Source organism: Lagopus leucura, unplaced genomic scaffold, assembly GCF_019238085.1.
Source record: "Lagopus leucura isolate 7727_CA_CO unplaced genomic scaffold, USGS_WTPT01 Super-Scaffold_100123, whole genome shotgun sequence".
NCBI lineage: Eukaryota > Metazoa > Chordata > Aves > Galliformes > Phasianidae > Lagopus > Lagopus leucura.
The window spans coordinates 146,178-172,072 of NW_024962328.1; the positions used below are offsets into that span (position 1 = coordinate 146,178).

At 44.3% G+C, this 25,895-nt stretch overlaps 4 protein-coding genes across 9 annotated transcripts in view; 3 read left to right on the forward strand and 1 right to left on the reverse strand.

Moving 5' to 3' along the window:
- Positions 1–235: 235 nt before the first annotated feature.
- Positions 236–10,726, forward strand: SRSF10 (serine and arginine rich splicing factor 10). 5 transcript variants are annotated; one of them, XM_042887805.1, is made up of 7 exons: positions 236–341; positions 2,123–2,227; positions 3,923–4,026; positions 5,651–5,813; positions 6,129–6,182; positions 6,355–6,456; positions 9,510–10,726. In XM_042887805.1, the coding sequence occupies exons 1-7, from the start codon at positions 277–279 to the stop codon at positions 9,526–9,528; spliced, it is 612 nt and encodes a 203-aa protein (XP_042743739.1). In that variant the 5' UTR covers positions 236–276; the 3' UTR covers positions 9,529–10,726. The 5 variants fall into 5 exon arrangements, with proteins under 5 accessions (XP_042743739.1, XP_042743740.1, XP_042743741.1 ...); XM_042887806.1 differs by lacking the exon at positions 6,355–6,456; XM_042887807.1 differs by lacking the exon at positions 6,355–6,456 and having other exon boundaries at positions 6,132–6,182.
- Positions 10,727–11,178: 452 nt separating this feature from the next.
- On the reverse strand, positions 11,179–15,012 carry PNRC2 (proline rich nuclear receptor coactivator 2). Of its 2 annotated transcripts, none has more exons than XM_042887808.1 (3): positions 14,865–15,012; positions 14,029–14,234; positions 11,179–13,332 (listed from the first exon to the last, which is right to left on the reverse strand). In XM_042887808.1, exon 3 carries the CDS (start codon positions 13,312–13,314, stop codon positions 12,889–12,891), a length of 426 nt encoding a protein of 141 aa, XP_042743742.1. In that variant the 5' UTR covers positions 13,315–13,332; positions 14,029–14,234; positions 14,865–15,012; the 3' UTR covers positions 11,179–12,888. The 2 variants fall into 2 exon arrangements, with proteins under 2 accessions (XP_042743742.1, XP_042743743.1); XM_042887809.1 differs by lacking the exon at positions 14,865–15,012 and adding an exon at positions 14,669–14,750.
- A 4,613-nt stretch (positions 15,013–19,625) lies between these two features.
- CNR2 (cannabinoid receptor 2) lies at positions 19,626–20,776 on the forward strand. Its single transcript, XM_042887861.1, has one exon. It carries the CDS (start codon positions 19,626–19,628, stop codon positions 20,679–20,681), a length of 1,056 nt encoding a protein of 351 aa, XP_042743795.1. The 3' UTR covers positions 20,682–20,776.
- An 834-nt stretch (positions 20,777–21,610) lies between these two features.
- Positions 21,611–25,895, forward strand: part of FUCA1 (alpha-L-fucosidase 1) — a 4,809-nt gene continuing 524 nt past the window's right edge. The window contains exons 1-7 of the mRNA XM_042887860.1: positions 21,611–21,954; positions 22,346–22,480; positions 22,690–22,827; positions 23,489–23,594; positions 23,900–24,100; positions 24,311–24,501; positions 25,270–25,369. Of these exons, the coding sequence (XP_042743794.1) occupies positions 21,611–21,954; positions 22,346–22,480; positions 22,690–22,827; positions 23,489–23,594; positions 23,900–24,100; positions 24,311–24,501; positions 25,270–25,369 (1,215 nt within the window). The remainder of the gene's footprint in view (positions 21,955–22,345; positions 22,481–22,689; positions 22,828–23,488; positions 23,595–23,899; positions 24,101–24,310; positions 24,502–25,269; positions 25,370–25,895) is intronic.

Consider the following 25,895-nt stretch of genomic DNA (forward strand, 5'->3'; position numbering starts at 1 on the left):
CTCTCCTGCATGGGCCGCGAGCGTCTGGTGGTCGCATTCTGCGCATGAGTGAGTCGAAGCCGCACGCGCAGTAAGGGCTGCGCGGGTTTTGGCGCCCGTGGCTCCTTTCTGCGCGCGTTCTTTTTCGCGCGGAGTTCTCGCCGGAAGCCCTGCGAGAAGTCTCGCGAGAGGCGGCGGGCGGGCGGCGGTGGCGCTGCGTGCTGCTTGGAGGGTCGCCTCAGCCTCGGCTCCCACCGCGCCCGGGCCCCGCCGCTCGCCGCCCCTCGTGCCGCCGCCATGTCGCGCTACCTGCGCCCTCCCAACACTTCGCTCTTCGTGCGGAACGTGGCCGACGACACCCGGTGAGTCGGAGCAGGCGCCAGCGCGGCGCGGGGGCTGCGCAGGCTTTCGCGGGCTCGCCAGGCCGTGCGGGACCGGGCCGCCCACCGCCTCCCCGCGGCGCCGCCCTCTTCTCCTCCACCTCGCGCTGATCGCTTCCCAGGGCCTTGCTGAGAACAAAGCTCGGCCGCCCCGCGGAGCGCCGCTACCCGGGGATGGGGGAGGGGGGACGCCGGCAGCCGCCAGGCTTTGCGGTCTGGACTTAAATGGGCGGTGCTGCCCGAAGGCGTAGCGGTGCCTTCGTTATGGACGTCCCCGAAATTCCGCGCGCTTCGTTCCGTTACTGCGGTAGTTGCCGCCCGCTCGTTCACGCTGGTTGTTACGGGCTGCGGCCTCCGGTGGCGCTCAGTGGGAGGGGAGAGACGGAAAACGTTTTTCTCCGTAATAATTATGTTGTAGCAAAACGTAAACGTACGTGCAGGGGCTTAGGGGAGAGATCTTCGCAATGAGCGAAAAGAATTAAAAGGAATCCATTGCACGTGGCTGTCGGAGTATTGGCGTTCTCCGTTCCGTTTCTGCGGCGCGGCGGTTCTGCTGTTGGTGATCGTGGGGTTGGTGTGGCAGTCGTTGCGAGGTCTGGCTGTGTAAATCACAAGCCTGAGCTCTCAGACCTGCTGCCCAGAAGGTTGCACAAAAGGTGTTCAGTTAACAGTGGTGTAGGCATGGCTGAATGAATTAGGAACCTCATGACCATAAAGAATATAAGTAATTTCAGATTAAAAGTGATTCTTCTTGCACGGCTTTTCTTTCTTCTTTGCCTGCAGATTATTTTCTTCTAGAAGTCATGGAAGAAGGCTCGTTTTCAAACTTCTTTTTTTAACTAACAGTGCTCCCTTTTAGGCTTTCAGTGTAAGCTTACTGTTACATGGCTCATTCCTGTTAGAGATGGTTCCATCGTGAGACCTTGAAGCTGGTTGTTACAGCTACCTTCTGCTGTCATTGATAATGTACAGTGTAGTTATTTTTCCAACAAATGTGAAAGAGAAATAAGCATCAGTAACTCCTTGATGTAATATTGTGTTTATGTGATGTGAATGTTTCCCTATTGTCCTAAAATGACACCAGAAGATATGAGTACAGATGGTCCTCTGTTGAGGAGACAGCACTTATTTCAAGTGCTGTCACAAACTTGTTGAACAGTTTTGTCTTCTGCTCTAAAGCCACATTTTTGGGACAGTTGACCTAAAGGCATGAATGGTTTCTCACTCCGGCTTTGTTCTTTGATGTGGTTGTAAGTATTGATTATTCCATAGAAGTCAGTAAGAGTGACAAAGTTATTCTTGTGCTTTTCCTTTGGACGTTACAGCTCATGTTTACACTTTGTAAAATCAATGTTAATGGTTAGTATAATAATTGTTAGATTCCTTTTTTCACTTTCTGCCCACCTTTGCATTGAACTGGCTTGGCTACTGTGTGTCACTTCTTGTCTCTGTTTACATTTATGTTGCTGAGTTGTGCTGAGCACTGATTTCAAAATACCGAGGTTATCCTAAGCATCCTGAACCGTGGTGGTGATCTTGGGCAGCCTGGCGCGTTGCTTTAGCAATGAACAGCTCATACACTTCCCCCAACGTTATTTGCTACATGCATCTTCTACCATCCAAAAAGATGAGTGATTGTAGATTTTATATATATATATATATATGTATATGTATATATATGTATATATATATATATATATATAAAATTATTTTTTAATACCTTAAATAGTGGGAAGACATGTAAGATATTTGTGATATTCTAGGTCTGAAGACTTGCGCCGTGAGTTTGGTCGTTATGGGCCTATAGTTGATGTATACGTTCCGCTTGACTTCTACACTCGTCGTCCCAGAGGATTTGCTTATGTTCAATATCCTTTCTTCAGATGGCTGATTAGTGAGGGGTGTTGAAGTTTGAAATTCAAGTTTGTGTAAGAGGTAACATATCTAAATGAAAAAGCAGTTTACTTTTGTGTTGTTTCTGATAAGTGTCTTATATGTGTCTCGTTATTTTTTTAAGATTAACTTTTCTCAAATTGTCTTTACCTTTTTGCAAAACTTAAGTCCAGTAATATATAAGCCTTATGTCACTGAAATTGATATTATGCGATTGAAATGAAAATTTATCACTGACTCAGAATTGTCTACCAGGTTTCTATTATAACTGGTACGTAAGTAAACTTGCACTTAGCAAACTGTGGCTAGTATTTATTGTTAATTTAACAAATGGGAACTGGAATCACTTGATCAAAAGCAGATTGTATAACAAATGAGGTGAACTTTCTTTAATATTGTCCCCTAATTTACTGTCCTCTGTTGTTGCCTCAGAATGTAAAGCTGTACAGTATTGGCGACCCCAAAGAGAAAGCATGAAAGAACCTTTAGAGTAGAGTTCAACAATTGAGGCAAGTAGACAAGCCAAAGACCTCTTAAGGATCAGGCTTGAAGAGAAGGGACAGTTTGGGAAAAGAAAAAATAAAGAAAAGCTGGAAGAAGGACAAGCCATAATGGGAGACAAAGCTTCGCTTTATCTGCAAAAGGGGGAAAAGGTTGTTTTTCAAAGTTAAAGATAAAGCCATCTGTCATTTTTGGCCAAGCATCTCATGACAAGTCCTTCTGACAAGCCCTTAAAGAGTTAAAGGTCAAGATGAAGTTGAATGGTGGCCAAGCTTAAAGGAGTCATACCTGATGTATCCTACAGAATAACAGTTTTTCTTCTGTTTGTCATGTAAGCAGTAATTTTGATGAATGATGCTGGTTTAGTCCATTGGCAAAACCTGTTACATTGTGAGTGCTGTCATAACTGTGGTCTGGAATGAAAGTGCATTCATTCTTTGGTAATGGAGATACTTATACCTGCCACTTGATAGTTTGTTTTCTGCGTAGATGCTGCTGCTGAACTGAGTTACTGTGAGAAGAAAGGCATCTGGCTCTTTGCCCCATAGCCGGAAGGTGTGTGAGTTAAAGTAGCAATCAGTCTCACAGATAAAAATTAGTAATTATTCTGTTCCTGAACGTTGGAGCGCAGGGGCTTCAGTGTATGCCTTTATCTCTGGCTGTTGAAGGTCTGTATGTATCTCCTTGGCATTATGTCATTTAAACGTAAAACAACCAGTGGGCAAAAAGGAAAGCATCATCCCAATTTTAAAATTAATAGATAAATATTGATTTCTATTGTTTGTGTGCCTAGCAACTTCAGAACTAAGATTTATTTTCAGTAAAGTGAATATAGTGCAGAAAGTTGAATCACCGTGAGCAAATAATGCATTTTTGAGAAGGATGCAGTTTTCTTCCTTACGAGTGGAAGAAGAAAAGTTAGGATATTGCATAGCAATTGCTTGCTGATTGGTAAGTTCGTGGCTGCATTGTGAGTTTTTAATTTTATTATAGGAAGTCTCAGGTAATTGGTGGTTAATTAAAAAAAAAAAAAAAAAAAAAACTGCAGTACTTACTGCTGTGAACAAAATATTCAGAAATAACGGCCTGTAAAACTAGAAGATAACTGATTTCTTCTCAATACTGAATCTGTAAGCTACTCAAATTCTCAAGTACCTTAACACTGCCACATTTGAAGATGTCCGCGATGCTGAAGATGCTCTCCATAATTTGGACCGAAAGTGGATTTGTGGTCGGCAGATAGAAATCCAGTTTGCACAGGGCGATCGGAAGAGTAAGTGCCTCCCTGGGTATTTCATCAGATCATGGCTTCAGCCATAATGTTTAGTGCCAGATGACATTACCCTTGTTATTAATTGTTATGATACATTATTGCTGATATATAAATAGCACCTGGTTGTGGGTTTTTTCCTTTTATCAAAGGATATTTTGTATTGAAGGCACGTTATTAATGTATCCTGGCTAATTAAAAACAGCTAGCTAAGTGTAACAGTCACCATGATCTAATTCTTGCTACTCGCTGAATGTACTTAAGAACTATCTGTGCAGCTGTCAAGCTTTTTCTTTTTTTCAGGAACACACTTTCAAAAATGTTCCCTGTCAAAATGAGTAACCCAATTTTAATGCATTGCAATGTTTATATTGTGGTTAAGTGTGTTCTTGATTCTTTGTTGATGTTTCCCAGTGCGGTCCGGTTTCCAGGATTGAGGTAAAATCTTCATTTTCATTTGGTTTCAGGAAAATTAATTTCAAAGCATCTCACTTCAACTTGAAAAATAAGTCTTGTTTTCTGAAGAAATAACTGTTATGTATTTTCTGTTACTTACGAATGTATTCATAAGTATAGGTAGATACAGATATATTAAAGAGAAGATGCTTTCAAGGAGCATAAGACATGGCTACCTACTGGTATAGAGCAGAATTATAATAGTCATGTGCAGCTAGTTAATAAAAGTGCCTTAAAGATTTTTCAGTTAAAACTATCAAAGTAGCACTTGAAACATGCACAGTTAACTTTTACTGAACTCAATGGAAATGATGCTCTGCACAGCAAGCATCTGTCCTGTATGTAAACACTGGGATTTCTTTTGAGTTTCTGAACAAAAAAATTAGCTAGTCTGTTTTAGTGTTGTTAGCAGGAGACGTTAAATCATGGAAATTGTAGCTGTCAGTACAGGTAGCGCTCTGTACAGCGTGGTGCATTTAAATCTGTGCTTTTTTTGTTAAGAAAGAAGACTTCTGATTTGTGTTCTATCTAATGATTTTAATATTAATGTTACAGGGTGAAGTGCGTTGTTATATAGGGGAGAGGGATCCTTGTAGGATCAAACCTCTCTGTGTGACTTCATCAGTTGCAGCTTCTGTATAAGTTGACTTTTAATAATTAAGACTGTGGATCAGGTTTAATGCGTGGTACTGTGTTTAATTAATTCACTGTTAGCTGCTTAGGTACATTTAGGAATGCTGGGACGTTTTGCTCATGGTTTAGTTTTTCAGGCAGCCTGTCACTCTTTCCAGGTGGCCTGAAATCGCATTACAGAAACAATTCTGTGTTTCTGGCTCTGTGAAGCATTCCGCTGTTGTTACTGTTTGTGCTGTTTTTTTCTGTCGTCCTTTGGGTTGTTTTGGTGGTGTGGGGGTTTTCTGGGGGGGTTTGTTTGCTTTCTTTCTAGGACAGTATTACTCACAAGGCAACAATGCTTTTGTCCAGCATTTAAAGCAGCAAAATGCAAGTGGCTTACTGCAATCTCTGTCCTTTTCATAAGCGCCTTTGCTAGAATCACTAATAGGTTCTCTACTAAATGTCAAATGTGTGGATAGCGGGAGTGCTGTCACTAAAAGGGAAGTAGGGTACTTAGAAAACTTTCAATGTTAAATATTGTTGTTGTTTTTTCCAGCACCAAATCAAATGAAAGCCAAGGAGGGGAGAAACCTATACAGTTCTTCTCGTTACGATGACTATGACAGATACAGGCGATCTAGGAGCCGGAGTTACGAAAGGAGACGATCTAGAAGTCGCTCTTTTGATTACAGCTATAGAAGATCATATAGTCCCAGAAAGTAAGTGTAGCGTGTGTTTGGCTTCAACAGCACACCAGTCTCTTGGAAGAAAAGCACCACATAGGCTGTTTAATTGTTAAAAATCTTGAGTATAGGCTGTTTAATTGTTAAAAATCTTGAGTTTTCTTTTTTTGTATTGTCTTGTGGAAGTTATGTGCTTGCATGCTGCATCAAATCAGACACTGAATGAAATGCTTTTGTGGTTCATCAAAAAATAACTGAAAAGCAAATGCATGCTAAAAAAAAAAAAATTAATCACTTGCATACATACATAGGTATTTGTCACTGTTTACTTTTTCTGATGTGCCTTTCTAGCAGTAGACCTACTGGAAGACCTCGTCGTAGCAGAAGCCATTCGGACAATGATAGGTAAAATAATTTTTACGCTTTTTACATTGAAAAGTAGACCATTGTATTCCCTAAATGTAGGTTTAAAAAAACGTTTCTCCTGCAAAAAAATGGTAAACAATTTTTAATGTACTAGATGTCTAAGAATAGTGTTTTTACATTCAAATCTCCTCTCTCCCCTTTATTCTGATAGGTTCAAACACCGCAATCGATCTTTTTCAAGATCTAAGTCCAATTCAAGATCACGATCCAAGTCACAGCCCAAGAAAGAAATGAAGGCTAAATCACGGTCTAGGTCTGCATCTCACACCAAATCTAGAGGCACTTCTAAAACAGATTCTAAAACACACTATAAGTCCAGCTCAAGATATGAAAAGGAGTCGAGAAAAAAAGAACCAGCTAGATCCAAATCACAGTCAAGATCACATTCTAGATCTAGGTCAAAATCCAGATCAAGGTCTTGGACTAGTCCCAAGTCCAGTGGCCACTAATAGTGAGTCCACGTTGGTTTTAGGCATGTAAGACTCATTTACACACAGTTCAGTTTACTTAAATTATCAGGAATATGATGTTGCAACAGTGCTAAAAAAATCTTTTCTTCGTCAGTTTTCCCTGTAGCAGACAACAATGGTTAAAGTTTAAAACAGTGTGGAGCAGCCACTGAGACAGAGGGAGAGAGAGAGAGAATGTCCTCTTGGTTACGTGTTATGGGCAGCTCTGAATTGATTGTGGTGTCTCAATGTATATTTTTGTAAAGATTTGCATTTTGAATGCTTAGATATCGGTGATGACTTGATTGGTCGTAATTTGCAACCTTGTCCTGTTCAAAATGTCATGCCCATAGCAATTGATACCAGTTTGTACTGAACAGTTAAACCAGCTGTTTAACATGTTCTTTAACGCTAAACGTTGTGATGAAATGGAAAACTGGACAGCTGTAGCGCAACACTGACTGCTGTGAAATGCAGACTGGTAATTTTACGTTTTCACTGTTCAGAGGCAGGTTTCTGTGTTCTCCATGCCCAGTGACAAGTAGGTTCGTAAATGGAGCTCTGTGGAGGGAGATTTTTGAAATTTCTCTGCCATCTGGAGAGGTGGTGCTAGCGCTGCATGTACTGCACGGGACACAGCTGGTCTTGGAAGCCTGGTCAGAGGCTGTGCAGCGTTGTGACTTGTCAGGAAAGGGGCTTCACTGCTCTTGGCCTGGCTGCTAATACTAAATATGTGAGGGTTGAGGGGGGGGACCTTGAAATGGAAAATTAAATTCAGATTCCAGAAAATGGCAGAGCATCTAAATATTAGGTTGTGTGTATATTTTACGCAGTTTTTGTATCTATTCTAAATTTTAGTGAGCAGTTAACCATGAAATTGCTTAGTTTTCCTGCTGTTAGATGCAAGTAGATTGTTTCAAGTTGTGTGTGTACAGTATATAAGAACTCAACTTTTATGCCAATGACTCCTGTGGTTAGTTGGTGTATTCATAGATATAAAACTGTAGCCATCTCTCTTCTTGAGTAAAAAAGGCTTGCTTTTATACATTGAGAAATATTTAGTCAAGCAAGTCTGAATCACTTCTTCCTCAGAATGGATAGTGGTTTGGTTACAAAATTTCATTTTACTTAAGAACAAGTGTTTAAAGTTGGGTATGAACAAGAGCTGCATCTCTAGCTATTTAGTTTCACTAATGCAGTGCATTTAGTAAATCGAATGTGAAAAATAACAAAACCAGTGTGTAATCTTAACAGTATTTCTCTAGAAGAAGGCAAGATATTTTGTTATGAAAATGGCTTTTGGCATTGTTTTTTTTTTTTCTCTTTGTCTTAAAAAGCCAGCATCAGACACCCGGTGTTCCATGCTGTCTGTGTAGTGAATGAAGACACAAATTTCAAAAAGATCATCTTTAGAGAAGTGTTTTAGGGTTTGGTTTTAGTGTTCAGCAGGGCCTTTCAAGAAATGCAAATGGCTTTTAAATGTTAGTGGCAGAACGTGCTTAGGGGATTGATTCTAGGAACCTTGGTACGTTTGATGGTGTTCCTAACTTTTTCCTTTACTGTTTGCAGTTACTGTTCATGTTCTGCTATGCAATCATTTATATGCACGTTCCTTTAGTTTTGTAGACTTTCCTGGATGTATAGTTTAAAAACAGCATAAAGTCTATTTAAAACTGTAGCAGTAGTGTGCAGCTCTAGCAGAGGAAAGTTGTGGGATTAAACTTTGTATTTCCTTTCTTATAGAGGCTTCTAAAAAGGTATTTTTATATGTTCTTTTTAACAAATATTGTGTACTACCTTTAAAACATCAATGTTTTGATCAAAATAACTAAAGACCCAGCTTATTTTCTGCTTGCTGTAAATTTAGCAAACATGCTGTAATAAAAAAAATGAAGGAAATACTGATCCACTGGAATTATTGTAGCTTTAGAATTTGACTCCAAAGCATGGCTAGGAAGAGCTGTGCATCCCCTATGGAGTAAAATCCTTACTATAGTATTTCAGTAAAATCAGGAATTTATCATTTGTTGCCTGAGTAAATATCATTTTCTATCTTTAAAGGGGTACTAGATGAAATAAGAATGATAAGCATATGCTTTGGTCTAACATATTGACATTTCTTTTTGATTAACTTTCATTATTACTGGCTTCTCTATGGTTTTAATTCAGATATTAGTCACATTATGAACTACTGAAAATCAGTGACTGAAGATTCACATATAACCAAATTTCTCGCAATGGCTCATCGCCGTACATTTGTCATATTAAAAAAGTGCCAGCTGAGGTTCTCTAGCAACTTGGTGCTTAGAATTCAAGCTGCCTGTGGTATATACAAGTAGTCCTTTGTCAGCTACAGAATAAAAACTATTCTGAGAATCACTTGAATGCTTAGGAAGTGTAAGAGTGGGCTTACCAGTCACTGGGCCGTGGATATCATTGTTGTGCATAGAAATGGCTTGCAACAGCAGAAAGCCCACACTTCTCAAGCTTCTATAAATGAATGTGTGCTTTTCACAACTGAAATACTGCTTAATGGTTCACCGTTCTCTTGGGAGTGTGCAGTTGTGTTTTAATCAGCAGCCTGCAGAGGATTGCTGCACCTAAAGTTCACATTAGCCCAGCCAGAACTACGGGTACAACTACAGGGAGGAAGGGAAGGAGAACATCTTTGTAGTCCAGACTGTTTCTGATTTGTGTTGAAAGAGTAATAGTGACATACCTTAATTATTGTGTCCTTATATTGTGTGCCTCAACATTTGTATATAGCACAGTTTAATTTTTTTGTTTTGAAAATCCAATTCATTGCAAGTATAATGTAGTATCTGACACTTCTGATGGTTCTTTCTTTCTCTCCCAGAGGTAGGACTAAACTTTGACTTGACTTGTGTATATGAACAAGCCAGAAAAGCCGAACACAAACCCACGATGTTTCAAGAGTGCATGAATAAAGATGTTGTCCTAGTTCTTGCTCCCATGGAAAAATTGTGAAGAAGCTGTTCTGTGGGCCTTTCAGTTGGGGACGAGTTAGCAGGATGTGGCCAAAAGGGCAGGGAATGTTTATGCATTCATGCAAGTCAAGCCACAGCCTATCTAGATAACATCTCCCTTCCTTGATGCAGGTATCCCATTCCTGCTCTAAAAAAAAACAAAACAGTAGCCTGTCTAGTGCAAGCTACCTGCAGGTTATGCACAGCTGGAATGCAAGAACATGCAGGCTGCAAAAGATCATGTATAAGCATCTTTCTTTTGGAGTCTCAAGAATGGTGGGAATTATGTTTTCTGTGGTAAGCTAGATCTTGTCATTCCTGCAAAATTTGTAGAATTGAAGTAGTATGTAAAATTCTGCTGAAAGTAATGGCTGTACTCCAAAATATTTGCAGAATATTGATTTATCTCAGCAGTAATAGAAGGCTCTATTGGAACTTCTTTTTCACTAAAAGTCCATGCACCCAACTGTTAATTAAAAATCTTAAATTTAGTGGTTAAGTAGCTGGGTGTTTAAACTAGGGACTATGGCAGACTGGTCTCTGAAAGCTAAATGTTATCCTTTCTGTGTCTTTTAAATATGTTTAAATGTGCAGTATAATGGCTTTATTCAAAGTGAAAATTTTCAATTTAAATGTTATTTTGAACTCTGCTCTTGGAAAGAGCTTTTTTTCTTTTTCCTTAATGTTTAGTCTGGGGTAACAGCTTGGAATATACTCAGAGGCCATCTGGATTGATAAACGCTGCAGCACCGCTATGATTTTTGGCAGGAGTGTTGCAGATAATTGTTTGAAGTACAAAGGAAAAATTCACACATTTTTAGGACGTAATCACCCATTAATATTTGCTGGTTTTCTCCATTTATCTTGTAACATGCTTAAAGTCTGTAGTCCATTGCTATAATAATTGTCTAGAGATGCTCTTACTGATGAGACTATAATAGGAAGGGAAAACTATGTACCCTGTAGTGTGTTTGATCAAAAGATGCTAATGTTTTATTCATACACATCCTTTCTTCTGGAGTTTTGTGTTCCATCTGTGCAAATAACCCTGTGAATTGGGAATAAAATGTAAAAGTTTTGACTATAACTTGAGAGCACCTTCTGACTTAATTAATACAGCTGTAGATTGTTGTAGATTGGTCACCAAGCACTGAAACAATCAAGGATGTTTCTCTTCTAGCTCAGCTCTTGAGCCAGCCACTTATGAGGCAACAGAAAGCAGGAGTGCAGCTCTGCTCAGTTACACATGAGCTGCATCTGCTCAGACTGGGTTGTCTTGCTTGCGAGGCGCCTTCTGGAGCAGAGCCTGACAGAACTTCAGTGGGCGCTGAAGTTTTTCTTAATTCCATTGGAATTAAGAATTGAGCTCTGTGTTCATAAATCATGCGCAAGACATGAATGACAAGGCCATCATTCAAAAAACATCCTTCACTGCTGAGTAACTTCCAGGTTCCTCTGACATTTATAGACTAGAGACATGCAGTCAGTACTTTATAGCACTCCATAAAAAGAATGCCATCCCACTTTTCCACGACCATCTTAAAATACTTTTGGGGGGGAATTTTATTTTTTTTTCCACTTCCAATTTGTACATGTGCAGTAAATGACAATTTGAAATAGAGTATACACAATTATAACAATTGTACTCTTACAGCTGTTAAGGTCCAGATCAGAAAGACTTGAGTTTAAAGACAGCCACTTCCATCACATTTTGAATTGACAGATCTGTAAGCATTCAACCAGCTGCCACCGCCTTTGAATGCAGAAAAGAACGTTAAGAAGCATTCCGTAATGTCGCCAAAATTCCCTTTTGAGTTAAACCACTTTTTCAGTTGTTACTGGATTTTTGCATAATATCAGACTCTAATTGCTACAGTTCAGTTGTTTTTATTCTAGGATCAGCTGAACTGTGACAGCACTGAAATCAATATGTTGACACTGACCCAAGAACTGAACTTCACAAATTTTAGTAAATACTGATTCATTTTGGAGGCAGTCCTTCGCTGTCATCAAACTGTCCTTTGTGACACCCAATTTGATTGTAAGCACAACATTCAGAGCATAAGTATCTTAAACTAAGCAGTTCTGTTAAATTTTATTACAAATTTCTAAATAATTATTTTTTGCACTGCATTCATTTTAAAAATGACCCCAAGACCAAGTAAAATGTACACATTCACTGTATATTAAGTCCAAGGCTACAGCCACAAATGTCCTTTTGTGTTTAACAAAATAATTTTTTAATTGTATTTTTTAGATCAGGCCACAAACTCAGCATGGTCATCTTACATTTACCAGTTTCTAAAAATACCTCTGTGCAGGAAAGCCCAGCATAAATTTACATATGCTACAAAGTATTACATTTATTTACATGGCTCTCTTTTCCCTATCAAACACTATGCGTGCCTACACAAGGTATTGTAACTTAATTATAGGGTAACCAACTTAAAGTTATCTTAAGTAACCACTCCAGCTTTCTTAAAATTAGCAAATGATACCAAAAAAAATTTTTTAGAACTTATCAGTGCATCAGAATACAAAGAATTTTTGGAAGATCTTTTCGGCAGTCACCTGGCAATGCATGCATGTCATTAATTGGCACAGTCTACCTTGCCGAGGTTCCAGTGAAATACTGCTAGAATGAGACTGAAACACAGACCTCCTTAAAGTGTTCTTCCACCTTTTCAAGAACATGTAAAAATGTTTCCTAAAACTAAATTTTAGTCGCAAAAGTTTGAGTGTCAGATCTCACAGGTATGAAAAAAATTATCTTTGCATTTCCACTGGCAGCTGGGTATAACTAGGAAATTCTGCTCAGAAGACTTTTAACTAGAAAATCTGATACTAGGTTAAAAGGCAGAGTACCTGACTAAAGCTTTCAGTGGGTTGGGTTTTTTTTGCTGCATTAAGTTCAATAAAAGCTGGTCTTCCAATACCATTAACAAAAAGGACTCTCAATTTCAATTTTTAGGGACGGTCTCATTTACTCCTACAGCAAGTGGTGACAGTTTAGGATTTAATCAAATTAAGTATTGAGAAATTCCCTATGTAACAGCAAAATCAACAAAGTACACAACTTTTGAGGTAAAACACTGGGGATTTAAACTTCCCCACCTATCCCCTTCTCTTTCATTTATACGCAGCAAGAACATCTGGTCATGTTACCTGTGCATCTGCAGTTCTGAGTAACTACTCTCAAATTTGGAGGCCTATAAATTTAAATAACTGTAAAAGATTTAAAGTTCCATCTCAAGCCTGGACTTTAAGCAGTGTTTTAAGCTGAAATGTCATTATTTCTTTATCAGAAGGTTTAAAAGAAACAGGTACCCAGTGGCTCGGAGGCTTAGGAAGAACACTTGGTGAGGGTGGTTCACTAAACTTTGCTCCAGCATAGTTCTGATTGGCTTGAGGCGAGAAAAATAGCTTACAATTTGATAAATTAGGACTCCAATTTTGATTACAGGGGAAATCAACACTGTTCTTTCCTGCCTTCTGCATGGCCTGCCATGCACCAGACAGTGAGTTGCATCCATGTCCTCTTTCTTTCTTCATATAGGTTTTCTTCATCTGTGAATTCTGGTCTTTATTCTTCTGCCTGCTTTTAAGTTGTTGATGGTTCTTGGTAATATTTCTAGACTGGGGAACCTGAACATTGAACCTCTCTCCACCACCCATTTTCAACTTAAATGTCACCTGTAAAGAAAGGGAAAAGTTTGGATTTTTCTTTTTTAAACCCAGGAAAACTGATGTGTCTTAACAATTCTGCTGCTAATGGCTGACCTGCTGGTCATCATGCATTGATCCATCCTGTATACAGACCACTCCTTTGTGTGCAGACCTATACCAATGCACACCTTTGTCTACCTATTTATGAAAAAGCTGGTCCTCTGGACAGCCCAACCACTGGACATGCCACCACTTCTTCCCTAACAAATTGTGCTACTAGGAAAATGTGAAAGTTTTACTGTTCGCAAAACACAATATCAAATGAAAAGTGTTAGTATTTAATCTTTAAGACATTTAAACCAAACCTATATTACACTTAAGTGATCTGGGTGAAATCTGCACTGATAAAGCATGCCCCAGTCTAAAAAAAGACTATTTTGATTCCTGATATTCCTAAGTAGTTATAGTCAGTCAAGGCAAAGTAGAGATCTACTTTCCAGAACCGATTTTTCTGGAAGGAGACAAGGAGGTAGCACACAGGGGCAGACCAGGGCACACCTGTGGAATACAAACTAAAAACCTAAGTGAACTGAAAACACACTCAAGTGTGGAAGGAGCCATTTGTAACTGGATGTCTGAAGGAAAACCAAGATGCCGCCACATACTTGGCACCTTGATGCTGACTCTCCTGCAGTCATCCTATTTTCTCCATGTCTCATTTACCTTTCAGTAGTCTTCTCCGATTCCACTCTCTCCAATTCTTGCCCCCTTTCTTGCTTCCAAGCCTGAAAGAGTAAGTGCTGCCTTTCACTACACTCCTTCCTTTGGCTAGGAACAGAAGTTTTCATGGGCCGATCCGCTGTATTCAGCCAGGCAGCCGAGCCCAACATCAGATTCTCGGCACTAAACTCCAAGGGGAGAAGTCGCAGCTGCATAAAAGAGAGTCTGAAATCAGGCACAAGAACAACTGTTTTCCCTTTCAAGTTTGGAACTACAAAAAAAAGTTATCAAAAGAAGATAAAATTCACAGAATTAGCAGTCAGTTGCGTCCCTCTTAGTTGTTAATGCTGAATATACATTCGAACCTGGCAGCACTGGTTTTACTTTATTTATATTAACCTAACATCACACTTAGATTTACACAGAGAACAGCGTTTTTCCTGTACAGCTGACATCTTAGTCCAATTAGCATTTTAATTAAGGAGAGACGATCAAGACCCTCATCCTTGGTCTCATGGAAAAAAAGTCAAATGCAACGGGAAGCGCCCCGCGGGAGGCCGAGGGCCGAAACCTGACGGCACGCAGCGGGCGCAGCTCGGACCGCACCGCCAACCCCCACCACTGCCTCGGGCCGCTTTCCCACCTTTGTCGGCCCGTCGTCGTTCCTCGACAGCTCTTAAACAATTTCTCGCTCGGCCCACGGCTCGCCCTCTCCTCAGCTCCGTTCTCAGGGGCCGCGTTCCCCTCTCCGCCCCCGCCCCCGCCCCGCTCCCAACAATGGCGCGGCGTCGCGAGCACAACATGGCGGCCCTCGGCCGTTCCGCAGCGCCCCGCCTTACCGACTTCTGTCCGTGCCGTCCGTCTGTAGCCACAGACGCGCGCGCAGGCCCTTCCGAACCGACCCCGCCGCTCACCGCCGTCACTTCCCCGAACCCCCGCGCAGCAAAATCCAACCACACCGCCGCTTCTCCGTCTCCCACACAAAATGGCGGTCGCTCCCGTCGCTTTTTAAAACCTCTTCCCTCTCCATGCCTCCCAGGTCACCGTGCTCCAACCAATAGTAGCGCGTTGCGTGCTCCCTACAGCCAATGAGAGACAAGTCCCGCCCACCGCCATGACGGGGCGGGGTCCGGTTCGAATCCCTGCAGCGCGGGAGCGGCGCTTGGCGCCTGCCCGGAAGCGGCTGCGCTCCGCGTTCGCACAATAGCCGGCCGGGGGCCGCTCCCTTTTCTCCTATCGTTCTATTTCCTGGCACCTACTCTTATGTCTGAGGCCTTGCGGTGGTTCTCTATTTGAAAACTACAATGCCTGCTGTAACCGAGCATTTCAGCCTCGGAAGTGCCCCAGCCACCTCAGACATGGCCTGTGCTGCACCGCTCAGCTCTGGTTGCGATCGGTGCGTTCAGGTCAGCAGAACCATCAACTCACGGGGCCCAGCCCCGCAGCACCACCTGCACTGAGCTTTCAGCAGTGGAAGAAAGGAACAGAAGCTGTGGGCACACGGAGCTCCAGGTGCTGCTGCATCCTTAAGACCCAACACAGACCTCGGTCCTCACCAGGGATCTGCCTTACTCAGCTCTTCTACCACATTTCTACAGCTGTGACAACTGAATGAGGCTCTTCCAGCCATAACGCCCTGGTCCATACCACCCGTCCCTCAGACAGGACACTGCAGGAGACAACATTTTGCATAAATGTTCCATTAAATCCTCAGAGCTTCATTAGACCCAAACTGAGATGCTCCCAGCTATTCACCATCTCGCAACTCCTGTTGGAACATACAGCAGTAAGTCACAAGAGCTCATGAAAGCCCTCAGCCCATTTAAACCAACTGACTTTTCATCCTATCAGCAGGAAAAGCATTTCCACCCTTGCAGTGCACACAGAGGAGTTCTCAGAGCAGCTCCCTTTGATGCAGGCACTGCCTATGGGGATGGAGGGTGAGCCCAGCATGCTCTGCTTCTGAGCCACAGTATGCAGAAAAAAATAATGCTGTGTTGTTTTTTTCTTTTTTTTTTTCCTCTGCGTTTCTTCAGAAGCACTGTCTTGTTGGTGCCTGGGTGTGCTGCTACGTTCAGTACTGCTAAATGAGATTGATGCACTGAACTCAGCCACCCCAGGTGATAGAAGCAGACCTTTAAGCGCAGCAGAGCAAGGGGTGCTCCAGCAGCGGTGCTGTGGTTGGTTCTATGCTTGTTCAGTGCCAGCTAACAAAACAAACAGGAGGAGGGGAAAAAAGAAAAAAAAGAAGAAAAAAAAAAAGCAGAAGGTGACTTTTGTGGGAACATAGAATTGACCACTGATCTCAGCAGTTGGCATGGAGTGGGGAGTTTCCAAGCCAGGGCTGCTCGCAGCTGTGCTAGCTGCAGATAAGGGAACAAACTCAAGCTGGAGGTGAACACAAAGTCCTCAGGCTATCACAGTTATTCTGCCAGGGCGCATCAAAGTGCAGGTCGGACCGTGCTTCTGGATGTGCTGCGGAGAAAACGTTTCTCTCCTCCGAACCGTGACAGAAGAGCAGAGCAGGCCGGGCGGGGGCGGCCGAGCGCCGCGCACCGCAGCCGCCCGCAATGGGGCAAAATCCTTCGGTTTGGGAGCAGACTCTCACATTCCCACCATTGCGATGCCCGTGGGCTTCCAAGGGCAGCTTTGCTCCGTGTCACCGCCTCCCGTCCCGGCTCTGCAGCACAGATCCTGCTGCACGGGCAGCCCCAGGCAGTGGGAGCTCCGCCCTTGTTCTCTAGGCCATGGTCTGTCCTGTCTGCAGGCCTTATTGTGTCACTTAGGCTATTATCTTTCCCTGCCATTTACAGTGAAAATACAACCTTACTCTTCTGGCATCAGCAGAGCATGTTGGTGCACAGAGAACTGGCCCCAGTGGCACAGAGGAGGATTCGTGCTGTGAATGGGGCCCAAAGGCTCACATAGCAGTTCCCCGTGTGTGACAGCTGAACATAAATTATCTGCCTTCTGACTCTTTTCCTTCCCTTCCTCTTCCATTCCCTCATAGAAATCAGGAGAAGATACTGGAGGTCTCTTGCCTCAAAATTGCGTGAGCATAGCAGAACCGGGGGAGATTGGGCACATGTGAGCATGGCTGAACAAGGTGGCATTCATGGCCAGCAGAACACAGACACAGAGGGGAAGTGGGGAAGGAAAGAACCACACGCTCACTAAAAGAATGCGAAAGAGAGCAAGAAAGGATGCAGCACAGGAGAATAACACGTCATTATGCGTGGAACCCAGATGAGAGCAGAAGAGCTGTGAAAGAAGGGGGAAGCAGTTGCAGCTGCAGGAGCTGCCCTGGGCTGGAGCTGGGAAGGCCCAGCCACAGGAAGAGGTGAGAAGCAAGCCCCAGCCCCTGGGACGTCCCATAGTGCACCATCCTTTCTCAGGGTGAAGCATCATTCGCTTACTTCGAGCCACAATGCTGATGTGGGGGAGAAGTCTGGTAATATTCAGGACTAACTGCACTGTGTAACAATTTTTGTTTTGTTTCCTTTTTTTTTTTTGTTTCTTTTCCTTTTTTTTTTTTTTTTTTGATGAATGCTTTCTTAACAAGAGCAAAAAGGAGGTAAGTGTTTCAGTGAAGACTGACTCTTTACAGCTGGTTTTAAAAAATATTTACGTTAAATATACTGGGGAGACTTCCAAATGCTTTTTAAACGTGAGTGGTGCTGAGCTCTGAGGCCAAGCACTCTGCTGATTGATGCTGCATTTGGCTCCCTGTGGGATTTCAGTGGAGCACTGCTCTGCCATGTTGTGTGCTTCGTGCTGGCACAGTGTTGCAGCTCTGCAGCAATGCACTAGTGTGCTTTGGACGCTGTTACTGCAGTCACACGTGGGCAGATAGTGACTGAAAACAAATAAAGCAAATAATCCTCAACGTGGCACTTGTGCCATAGAGTTTTTAACGTCAGGAAAATAACTGCTGGGCATTTCTTAATGTAGCCAGAGGGACTAGCCAGAGGGAACAGCTACTTCCAAAATAGTGCCAAACTGTGCAAAGAAGTAGAGCTAGGGCTGAGCAAGGCCCTGTGCCTTCCCTTGCAGTCACCAGAGTTGGAAGGAGGACTGGGGGGAGTTCAGTCCAAACTGCAGAAAGCTATCCTTGTCTGATATCCAGCCTGAGACACAGCAAATATGGGAAGAGGAGGTCTGGGCTGCCTGGCTGATGTCTACAAGCCCAGCACAGTGGCTGCATTTTGAACCTAAGGGCTTCTCTTAATTGTATCAGGTTAATGGAGGAAACTGTCCTAGAACAGTCAGTATGGTGGTTATTTTGCCACTATAACCAGTTTCTCCTGATGCAACACTGCACAGGGGACAGCGCTTTGCTTACCTACAGGCACTTGCTTTTTGTTCAAGTGGTTTCCCGTCTCCTCAGTGTAGAGTCATAGAATCATTAAGGTTGGAAAAGGCCTCCAAGATCAGCAAGTCCAACCATCCACCTGTCATTTCCCCACTAGACTGTGTCCCGTAGTACAATATCTAAACATTTCTTGAACACAGCATTGTAGTGTTCTTTGGACACTACATAAATGCAGGTATGGAGAATTTAAGAAAGGGAAAGCCGTTTGCAATTAATAGATATCAAAGTAGAGTTTGCTTAAGTGATGTCTTGGTTTGGATGGCAAGGTTTTGCTGAGAGAGTTTTGGGTCCCCAAGGGCCCTGGTGAATCCCTAGATGTGTCAAAACCCACCTGGCTGCATAGTGCACTCCTCTAGGGAGACAAGGGCTGTCAGATTTGATAATGGCATCGAGCAACTACTGCTGCAGGAAACATGAGATGCTGAAGTTGGAGTGCAATAGCTGTGGTCCTGTGTGGTTGCCCCATGCCAGAAAACCTGACGTAAGAGGAGAGCAGCTTGCTGCAATGCTAAGCCATATTTCATCCCAAGGTCCAGAACTACTCCAGTCCAATACGCCAAGAAATGCAAATCAGGATCAAAATGCTCTGGGTGTAACAAGCAACTGAATACCCTGCAGCTGCCGATGTTTGTTCCCCAATGGGCAGGTGGGAGGAAAGTGTGGGGTCAGGGTCTTCTCAGTGGGTTCTGCACAATATCACAGGCTGATGGGTGTTTGCAGCTGCTGCCAAGCACAGAAACAACAGCAGCAGTCAGAGGAGTGGGTACTCAATGGGGAAGGAAGTAATGGAGACAAGTACAAACATCTCTTGCTGCTTAAATGTGGTGGATGTGGTTTTCTAGAGTGTTGGTCACTGCTATCTGTTGTAGCCTCCAAAGACATCTGCTGTCCTTGATGAATGAGAACAAGCTCTTCAGTGTGGTAAAAATGAAGGGATCTGAATGCATTAAACTGCAGAAGTGTAGAGAAAAATGGGACTTGACTGCCACAGCATGCACTGAGTTGCTCTGCACCCCCAGCAGGCATTTCCCCATCACACTACATTTCCTTGAGAGTAGGTTGCAACAGGATCATCTCCTTTTGTGTAAAAGGAGGGATACCACCAAGGGAACTGAATTTACTAATTGCAGTGTTCCTATCCCTCACCTTCCCCTCAATCTTTTTCAGAGCATTTGGAGTACAGGAAGCCAAAACTCTCCCTGCACGTTCCTGGCTCCAGTTAAGTATAATGGATAACTGTGAGATGTATGAAAATACCTCCAAATGCATTGCGAGCTCCAAAAGCATGGAATGCTTCATGGTGCTCAGCACACAAGCACAGAAGATCAGCATTGCCACACTTTGTGGCCTCTTTGGAACACTGTGCATTTTTGAGAACTGTCTGGTGCTTTACCTGATCTTCTCCTCCTCTGGCACAAGGAGAAAGCCTTCTTACATCTTCATCAGCAGCCTGGCCTTGGCGGACCTCTTGGCCAGCATCATCTTTGTAGGAAGTTTTGTTAACTTCCATGTCTTTAATGAAACTGATTCTTCTAAAGAATTGTTCCTGCTGAAGCTGGGAGGGGTGAACACATCTTTCACGGCCTCCCTGAGCAGCTTGCTGCTAACAGCCCTGGACCGCTACATCTCCATCAGCCGCCCCTCCAAATACAAGCTGCTTGTGACGAGAAAGAGAGCGTGGACAGCGCTAGGAGTGCTCTGGCTGGGATGTGTGGCCAATGCCTTCCTGCCTCTGATGGGCTGGAACTGCTGCACACTCAACTCAGCCTGTTCCGAGCTGTTCCCTTTTGTGGACAATAATTATCTGTTCACTTGGATCTGTCTTGTCTTGATTTTGCTGGGGTGTATTGTCTGCGCTTACTCACATGTGCTGTGGAGGGCTCACCAGCATGTGGCATACATGGAGAAACACCAGGTGCATGTGGGAAAGCAGAACGCCAGGATGAGGATGGACATCATGCTGGCCAAGACCCTCGTCATGGTGCTGACCGTCCTTGTGCTGTGCTGGTTGCCGGCCCTAATTCTCATGATTTACAGCATCTTTGTAAGTCTGAACAATCACCTGCGCAAGGTGTTTGCCTTCTGCTGCACCCTCTGCCTACTCAATTCTATGGTGAACCCGATTATTTATGCCCTGCGGAGCAAGGAGCTGTATTCCTCCCTGAGGATGCACCTTTCCCGATGCAGGAGGCAGCTGAGGACCTCAAATGACAGCCCGGAAGCAGAGAGCGCTCACAGGTCCTCCATGATAGAGACCGTCTGTGAGGACATACATGCCATGTAGGGATGCAGTGCCAGGAAGTCTGAGCTCAGCTGGAGTGTGGATCATTTCTCTTTCAGATTGTTTTTATTTTCTGTCCTTGTAGAAGTCCTGGGAGATGACAGATCGGGTCATGGAGTCAGCTCCTACTGATGCTTTCTTAGACACCGGGACACAAAATGCCCAGACCTGTACAGACTGCCATTCCCAGGGCTGCCAAGACCTGGTGCCATGCCATGGTGTGCTGCACACAAAGCAGAGGGTGATGCCATACCTCGGAACAGCAAATCCTGTCTGCCTGCCAGTAGCTACCTGACATTTTTCCTTGTTCTCAGTTATGTCTGCCTCAGCATTTCACAAAATGTTGTCCCAGCCCTTTGCTTGGCACGGGCAGAGTTACACAAGCACTGCCAGCAAAGCTCTAGCAGCACATCACTGCATAGTAACAGTACACCTATTTATTCCTGCCTTGCAGACTTACAGAAACTTAAATCTCAGCCACACATTGTTGGATGTTATACAATTAAACATTAAAGAAATGTTTCAGCCTTTTCTTCCACTAGCCTCTAAGGCAACAGATTCTTTTGCAAATCACACAGAAGCAGCAGCTTTGGCTGTAAAACCTACAGGGCCCTTCACCAGCGCCCTGAGGACCACAGGGCTGCCTCAGGGACAGGCCTGCCTGTGCTGTCTGGGCACGGGAGCGAGGCCCTTGGACTCTGCTCTGGCTCAATTGGAACACGCAGGCGACGCGACCCGGGAGTGAGGGACCTCAGGGAAGCTGAAGTGCCGACCCTTCAGCCTTCCCTTCCTCCTCACAGAGTGCAGGCAGCAGTCACGGACGCGCCGCGGGGCAGAGGCGGGTGAGGAGGCGGAGGGCAGCTCTGGGTTGCGACGGCGGGAGCCTTTGCCTCGGTAGCCATGGCGGCGGCCGCGTGACGTCAGGCGGCAGCATGGTGGCGGGCGGGGTGCTGTGGCTGGCGGCCGCGCTGGGGCCGGGGCTCGCCGCGCCGCGCTACAGCCCGGACTGGGCCAGCCTGGACGCACGGCCGCTGCCCGCCTGGTTCGACCGGGTGAAGGTGGGGGTGTTCGTGCACTGGGGCGTGTTCTCCGTCCCGGCCTGGGGCTCCGAGTGGTTCTGGTGGCACTGGCGGGGGGAGCGCCGCGCCGACTACGAGCGCTTCGTGCAGCAGCGCTTCCCGCCCGCCGCCTCGTACGCGGACTTCGCGCCCCATTTCACCGCCCACGACTTCCAGCCCCGTGAGTGGGCTCGGCTCTTCCGGCGGGCCGGTGCCAGGTCAGTGCGCGGCACCGGCCGGGTGGCACCAGTGGCTGCGGTCCGTGAGGGGATGGGGCCGCGTCGGGGGGTCCGTGAGGGGATGAGACCATTTCTGGGGATCCGGAAGGGACTTGGGTCCCTGACAGCCGTGCCTGAAGTGCCACAGAGACGGCTGCTCTTACTGCTCCGCGAGACTCCGCTGGTCATCTTTTCCAGAATTAAAATCCATTTTAAAACTTTGCTATTCATGTCATCTTTTTTTAATTTTAAGGATAATGAAAAGGGCTTCAAACGAGGACCCCTCACGGTGTGGTTTCTCAGTTCCTTGCTTTCGTATTTTTGGATTTGGCAGTGAGGACTGGGGATAACTCAGCTCCTTTGTCACCCTGATCCAGAGCCTTTCCCTCAGGTACGTGGTGCTGACCACAAAGCACCATGAAGGCTTCACCAACTGGGGGTCTCCTGTGTCCTGGAACTGGAATTCTTTGGACACAGGGCCCCACCGCGACCTCGTGGGAGAGCTGGGACAGGCGCTCAGAGAGAAGTATGGCTACACTTTGCTGCTTTGTCATCTTCATGCACTGAATTCTCTTGGCTGTTCTTGGCAAACAGCAGAAAATGATGAGTTTGATATGAAAACAGTGCTTGCAAAGTCACGAAACTGTGAAATAATAATGCCAGTAATCTACTCTACACTGATTCTCAATCCCTGCTGCTGGCCTAACTCTTTCCTTTGTGTTTTCTATCCTTCAGCAACTTACGCTACGGACTATATCATTCTCTGTTAGAGTGGTTCAACCCTCTCTATCTGTCTGACAAAGAAAGCGGCTTCAAGACCCAGAACTTTGTTTTAAAGAAGACAATGCCAGAACTCTATGATCTTGTCTTAAAGTAAGCTGCAACTAGTCAGGATGCAACAGCAGTTCTTGGCTTTCACACTATCTAGAAAGATGCTAAGTAGATGCAGAGAACAGAGATGACAAATGCTAATTTTTGCCAAAGGAAATCTGTTTACTTAGCAGTAATGATTTGAGGTAATTAAAAAAGGGGTTCACGTTTGCCTTGTCTGTAATCTAACTTGTACAGTAAGATAGGGGCAGATCTTGCGTGCAAGAGAAATGCCCTTTAAAGCTGCCTTTTCTGAGAGCAGTTCTGAAAAAGCAGCAAGCTGTTTAGTAAAGTAGAAGAGCAATTTTGCTATGAATCTGCATCCCTCCTTTGATTTCCCAGTTGACCAAACTACCAGGCTTGGACACATGCTGCTCACAGTAGCCATTGTAGCAGGTAAAGGATGTGCCTCATAACTGCCTCTAAGATGCAGTCTTTTGTGTTTGGAAGAACTGCATCCTGTGCTTTGAGCCATGATAATCACTCTGCTGCTACAAGAAAGTCACTTGCAGCTTTTTCTGGAGTGGGAAGTGGTAACACGAACCTCTTGGTAATGTCAAGTGATGGGAAATGAAAGTGACTCCAGAGACAAGAAACTCTGAAGTGCTTCTTTTGGGGTAGGAGCAGATAAGCCATTCTGAAATAATGTTAATCTCTCTGTTAGGTATAAACCAGATTTGATTTGGTCAGATGGAGACTGGGAAGCTCCAGACTCATACTGGAATTCTACCTCCTTCCTTGCCTGGCTGTATAACGACAGTCCCGTCAAGGTAAAACCTTCAGCTGTCCCTCATGGCCTGCAGCACTGTATAGGTGTGGAAGGTCTGGCAGCATGGAGATATGAATGCGATCAAATGAGTAACCTTCTTGGCAGGTGCCAAACTTGTTTTATTCTTTCACCAGAATTAAAAAGTCCACATTGTGCTTTTAAGAGAAACCTCTGGGATTCAAATCCCAGGGGATAAGTACTTGGCCCACTAACTTAGATGCCTCAGGTAACTCAGGACAGATGGATGCAAGCTGAAAAAGTCCCAGACAAAACCTTCTGTTTTCTGAGCTACGTTTCTTCTTCCAGGATACTGTTGTTGTGAACGACCGTTGGTGTAATAATTGCTCCTGCCATCACGGAGGCTTCTACAACTGTGCTGACAAATACAAGCCAGGGACCCTGCCTACTCACAAGTGGGAGATGTGCTCCTCCATTGACAAGCTCTCCTGGGGTTATCGAAGCAACATGCACATTGATGAGTTAATGGATGTAGCCAGTATCATCAAGGTAAGAAATCAGAATTCAAATGAACAGGTGTGAGAGTTAACCAAGTATTAAAGATTTCTTTCATTCTGCTACATGGAAAAAGATCTGGCATGGGCTTCATACAGGCAAGTGGACCTAAAGGAGCATTTCATGAGGACAGAGCACTCCTTGAGTTTCTTTGTTGTCAGAAGTGAAGAAAATGCAATTGTGACCTTAATTTGTCTGCCACAGGAGCTAGTGCAAACTGTGAGCTTTGGAGGCAACTACCTTCTCAACGTGGGACCTACAAAAGAGGGAGTGATTGTTCCCATCTTCCAAGAAAGGCTTCTGGCCCTCGGGAGATGGCTGGGCACAAACGGGGAGGCAATTTATGAGTCAAAGCCATGGAGAGTACAGATGGAGAACAGCACAGACACCATCTGGTAAGGACTCCATTGCTCAGCTGGGCTGGGACTTCCAAAGCTGATGCTGCTTCTTAAATTTGGCATTTTCTGAAGGGTTGCCATTAGTCACAGGTGGCCTTTAGGTGATATCCTAGAGCTGGAGTGCTCACTTACTGCCACATGTAATCTAAGGAGCATCATGTGGAAAGAACGGAATAAAATTCAGATCTTCAGCCATGTTATGTGATTTAAAAAACAGTCGTTCTTTGAAAAAAAAATCCATACCATTGCTGTCAGGACTGTTTTAAGTAGTGGTGATGGCTAGTTTCTTTCAATGCATATAATCTGAAAATGCAGTAATATTTGCTTTTAGGACGTTAGATAACAGTCCTGCTCACTGTTACCCAACCATTGTACTTTCTGAGAAAAGCACAGTGAGTGAATCAATAGCCAGAAATGCTACAGAACAGAGCTTTTAGTTCTGAGTGTGCCCAAATGTGTTCAGTCTAGAAATGCAGAGCAATGACAAGATCAGCACATGGCAGCTCATCTGATGCATTGACCACAGTCTGAGGCAAGGACTGATGACATTTGCTTTTAGGCAGCATGTGTGGACTTTGTTTCTTTGTTTGGGTTTTATCAGCCAGCACTTTCTGATGGGTCCAAAGTGAGAGATTTGGAATAAGGGGAAAGTAGGTGACCCCTGTGGAGTGACGGTGGGCAAGCCGGTGTTCACATGCTGCCAGGTTGGGCCATGGTTGATTCTCTCTTGTGGGCTCTTTACCTCAGTGAACCTTCCTGCCTTAGGTACACTTCCAAAGGACCAGTTGTCTACGCCATCTTTCTGACCTGGCCTCAGAACAGTGTGTTGCAGCTGTCCGTGCCCATTCCATCCCCAGCCACACAAGTAAGGAACTTGAAGGAAAAAGACCTAATGCACTTTTGGAACCCACCTTGGGCACACATGGGCTGAGAAGGCCCAGCTTGACTTCTACAGGAGATAACATGAAGTTGTTATCCCTTCCTGATTGGTATGGGGTGCTTTCACCCACACCCTTGCAGCATCCTCTGTTATTCTTCAGGTTTGATCTCACTGTTTAACATGGAACAACAGACAGGGTGAGTTCATCTCCCATAGAATAGGTAGGAACATTTCTCCCTGCAACTGTTTGATCCTATTGACGCATGGAGGTAAAGTAAATAACAAGCCTCACACACAGAAGGGATCACTGGTATTACATCTCCAATTCAGATGAGGTACACTGACTTGCTAATTGTAAATGTAATTGTGACGCAAATGCTACTGTGCCCTTTGCTCTAAACAAACACAGGTAAAGCCTTCTCAGTTGCTTTTTTTTCTTTTTTTTTTTTTCTTTTTTTGGGGGGGGGGGTGGGGGAGGGATATGGGGTGGGGATATGGGGCCAGGGGTGGT

Excerpts from the sequence above, each read along its gene's own strand:
- SRSF10 (XM_042887803.1), top strand. The coding sequence starts at position 277 with ATGTCGCGCTACCTGCGCCCTCCCAACACTTCGCTCTTCGTGCGGAAC. Across the intron at positions 5,814-6,128 it reads AGATCATATAGTCCCAGAAA|CAGTAGACCTACTGGAAGAC; the intron begins GTAAGTGTAGCG and ends GTGCCTTTCTAG. Across the intron at positions 6,183-6,354 it reads AGCCATTCGGACAATGATAG|GTTCAAACACCGCAATCGAT; the intron begins GTAAAATAATTT and ends TTATTCTGATAG.
- PNRC2 (XM_042887808.1), bottom strand. The coding sequence starts at position 13,314 with ATGGGTGGTGGAGAGAGGTTCAATGTTCAGGTTCCCCAGTCTAGAAAT.
- CNR2 (XM_042887861.1), top strand. The coding sequence starts at position 19,626 with ATGGATAACTGTGAGATGTATGAAAATACCTCCAAATGCATTGCGAGC.